Source organism: Ursus maritimus, unplaced genomic scaffold (assembly GCF_017311325.1).
Source record: "Ursus maritimus isolate PB19 unplaced genomic scaffold, ASM1731132v1 scaffold_8, whole genome shotgun sequence".
Taxonomy (NCBI): domain Eukaryota; kingdom Metazoa; phylum Chordata; class Mammalia; order Carnivora; family Ursidae; genus Ursus; species Ursus maritimus.
Window position 1 is genome coordinate 77,788,911 of NW_024426996.1, and position 2,620 is coordinate 77,791,530.

Consider the following 2,620-nt stretch of genomic DNA (forward strand, 5'->3'; position numbering starts at 1 on the left):
CGCCCGGGAACGCAGAGCGAGTGGTGATTAGGGGAGCCGCCATGCGCACACCGAAACCCCGACGCCGAGCTCGCCGCTTCCATTCTCGCTGCACTAAAGGATCCCATCAGTGCCGACAGGAGTCGGTTACTTAGGGATTAGAACGTTAAAAAGCTAGAGCCCTAGCCAGTAAGCGCCATCCCGGGAGCAGGATGCGCACCAACCGAGCGCAGGGAGGACGACGTCCACACTCCGCGCGTACAGACGGCTGCCGGGCGCGGCCGCAAAGATGTTCCGGCATGTCGTAAAAGGGCCGCACGTGAGCACAGCTCTGGCAGACGGCTAGGGCCCCATTTTGGACGCCGTCTGTGCTACGAAAAGTTGGGGAACCTGTTGCTCGTCACGGCGAGCTCGGCCCTCTGCCCGGAGCTCGGTGTCAGCCCGCGGGCCTCTCCGGGGCGGTGACCGGGCCGCGCGGGCGCTGGCGGCGCGATGCGGCCCGCGGACGCGGATGCGGACGAGCGGCGGTGGCCCGAGCATCCTTGCGGCCGCCCCCCGAGCCCCGCGCGCGCCGCCGCCCGCCGGGACGTCGCCGCCCTCGAGCGCGAGCACGTGCGCGCGCACCTGCGGGCCCGCCGGAGGCTGCTGGAGGTGGCGAGCCTGCTGGACGAGCTCCAGAGCGAGGTGGACGCCTCGGCCGAGGGCTTCCTGGGTCCCGGCCGCCGTGCGGGCGGCGAGGCGGAGGAGCGGGTGCTGAAGCTGTGCGAGAAGGCGGAGGGGAAGGCCGCCGAGGCCGCGCTGATGGGGCGGAGGATCGTGGAGCTCCACCGGCAGATAGACAGCTGTGGGTGCTCCTGAAAGACGCGGGGGCGGGTACGTGCCGGGCGGCGGGGGTTGTCGGGAGGCGGCGCGCTGGACTGGGGTCCGTGCCGCCGAGTGCCCGGCCGGGCCGTGGGAGAAGGGGGTGCTTACACACACGGTGGCGCTCTTAGGTTGGGAACGAGAAGCAAGTAGTTGGGTTCGTTGGGAAACGTAGAGAGCGCAGTTGGTGACCTGTGTGCACAAGGTGGACCAGCCCCCTCCCTGGGGTGAAAGCCGAGGCCGTAGCGCCAACAGAAGGCGAGGGGGCGAGTTAGAGAAGCGTGAAACGAAGTGTACAGGACGGGAACTTTACATGCTGTGATGAGGTTGGAGCGTTGCCCGTGACCTAACAGCAAGCGGTAGCGTGTTGCACGGGTGGTTGGGTGTGTTTGACTTCAGGATATGAGAGTCTTAGAATTTAAATTGTGATGATTAATCTCCCCACTTGTACTCCAGCTTCTCCGCCGATGGACTCTGTTCAGCTGGTAAAGAGGACTGACAAGAGAGACCGAAACCAAGTCTCGTTTTCTCTCCCGTATTTTTCCTAGATTTTTACCCTGTTAAACACTAAATCTCCAGTGTCATTCTGGGGAGAGGAATTCAGTATTATGTATGCAGATATGATTATGATTATTGGGTGCATTGAGTTTCGAGAGACAGCTTTTAGATAAATCCTGTTACCTAAGGGAATAGGGTCTAGATTGTAGGCTGCTGTGTGGTCGTATTCGTTACTGTGACTATCCTGTTTTTAAAGTTCCAAAGTATACTCTTGTGCTCTGCTGTTTTGTTTTGTTTTGTTTTTTATGCTTCCTGGAATTTGGGGACGCATGAAAGAGGCTTGAGGTCAGAGTTCTGCAAGAGAGAAGACACTGCCTGGCCGCAGCTGCTGAAGCAAGAGCCCAGACTGGTCAAGGATGTGGATGCCGCTGCTTTGGATCAGATTGAGAAGCCCCTGGGGGGCTGTTGGGCATGGAGAGGGGTGGCGTCTGCATTTTGGGATTCTGCAGTCTGTCAAATCAGGAGGAGAGCTGTGTTCTTTTCATTTTCTTTGTTTGCTTGTTTCCTTTTTTTTAGAAATGTAATTTTTCTCTGGCATGTTAACTGGTGCGCATCATGTAGTGTGTCTGGTGAGTAACCTAGAACAGGGGATGAGTTCTAGGTACTGTGTGTATTGGCTGACTTTAGGGGAAACTTTTTTGATATAATCACGCATTTCAGGAGCTTCTCTGCCACAACTGCACATGACATCTGCGTGGCCTGGAGGGTTTGGGGAGGAGAGCGTGGATCTGACCATGGTGGGTCCCAAAATGATAGCAGGAAGCATCTTCCAGGCTGAGATGATATCCAGCCTAGGTCCTCAGAGCAGACCTCACAGGGGTTGAGAGCAGAGCTCTAGCTTCTTATGATAAAGTTCCCTTGTCTGGAAAAACCAATGCTGAAAGCCAGTTTTTAGAACCTTTGTACAAATAACCAAAGCCATTGACTTGGCCAGGAAACGGTGAGATAAATAAATTCTTTTCAGAATGAAAGTTTTTCTTTGATTGTCGTTATTGTCAAATGAACGTCCGGTGTTTGTCGTTTGGGAATGTGCTCAAAAGCCTGGGCCAGAGGAAGGTTCCATCTGTAGGGACTGTAACAGGAGAGAGGAGAAGGCACAGCAGGAAGGAGCCCCAGGAAAGCATTTGGTCTGGCCTCTGCCTTCAGAACAAGTTGTTCAGTCACTTCACATTCACTGTGACTCTGGGCTCCTCCAGACAGAGTCCGCTGGACGCTAAGAATT

At 56.2% G+C, this 2,620-nt stretch overlaps 1 protein-coding gene across 2 annotated transcripts; it reads left to right on the forward strand.

Moving 5' to 3' along the window:
- Nucleotides 1-350: 350 nt before the first annotated feature.
- On the forward strand, nt 351-2,369 carry LOC121101555 (putative MORF4 family-associated protein 1-like protein UPP). 2 transcript variants are annotated; one of them, XM_040625436.1, is made up of 2 exons: nt 351-823; nt 1,675-2,369. In XM_040625436.1, coding segments are annotated over exons 1-2 (354 nt in total). In that variant the 5' UTR covers nt 351-471; the 3' UTR covers nt 1,677-2,369. The 2 variants fall into 2 exon arrangements, with proteins under 2 accessions (XP_040481370.1, XP_040481369.1); XM_040625435.1 differs by having other exon boundaries at nt 364-852.
- Nucleotides 2,370-2,620: the final 251 nt, after the last annotated feature.

Coding starts and splice junctions, on each gene's coding strand:
- LOC121101555 (XM_040625435.1), top strand. CDS start 472: ATGCGGCCCGCGGACGCGGATGCGGACGAGCGGCGGTGGCCCGAGCAT.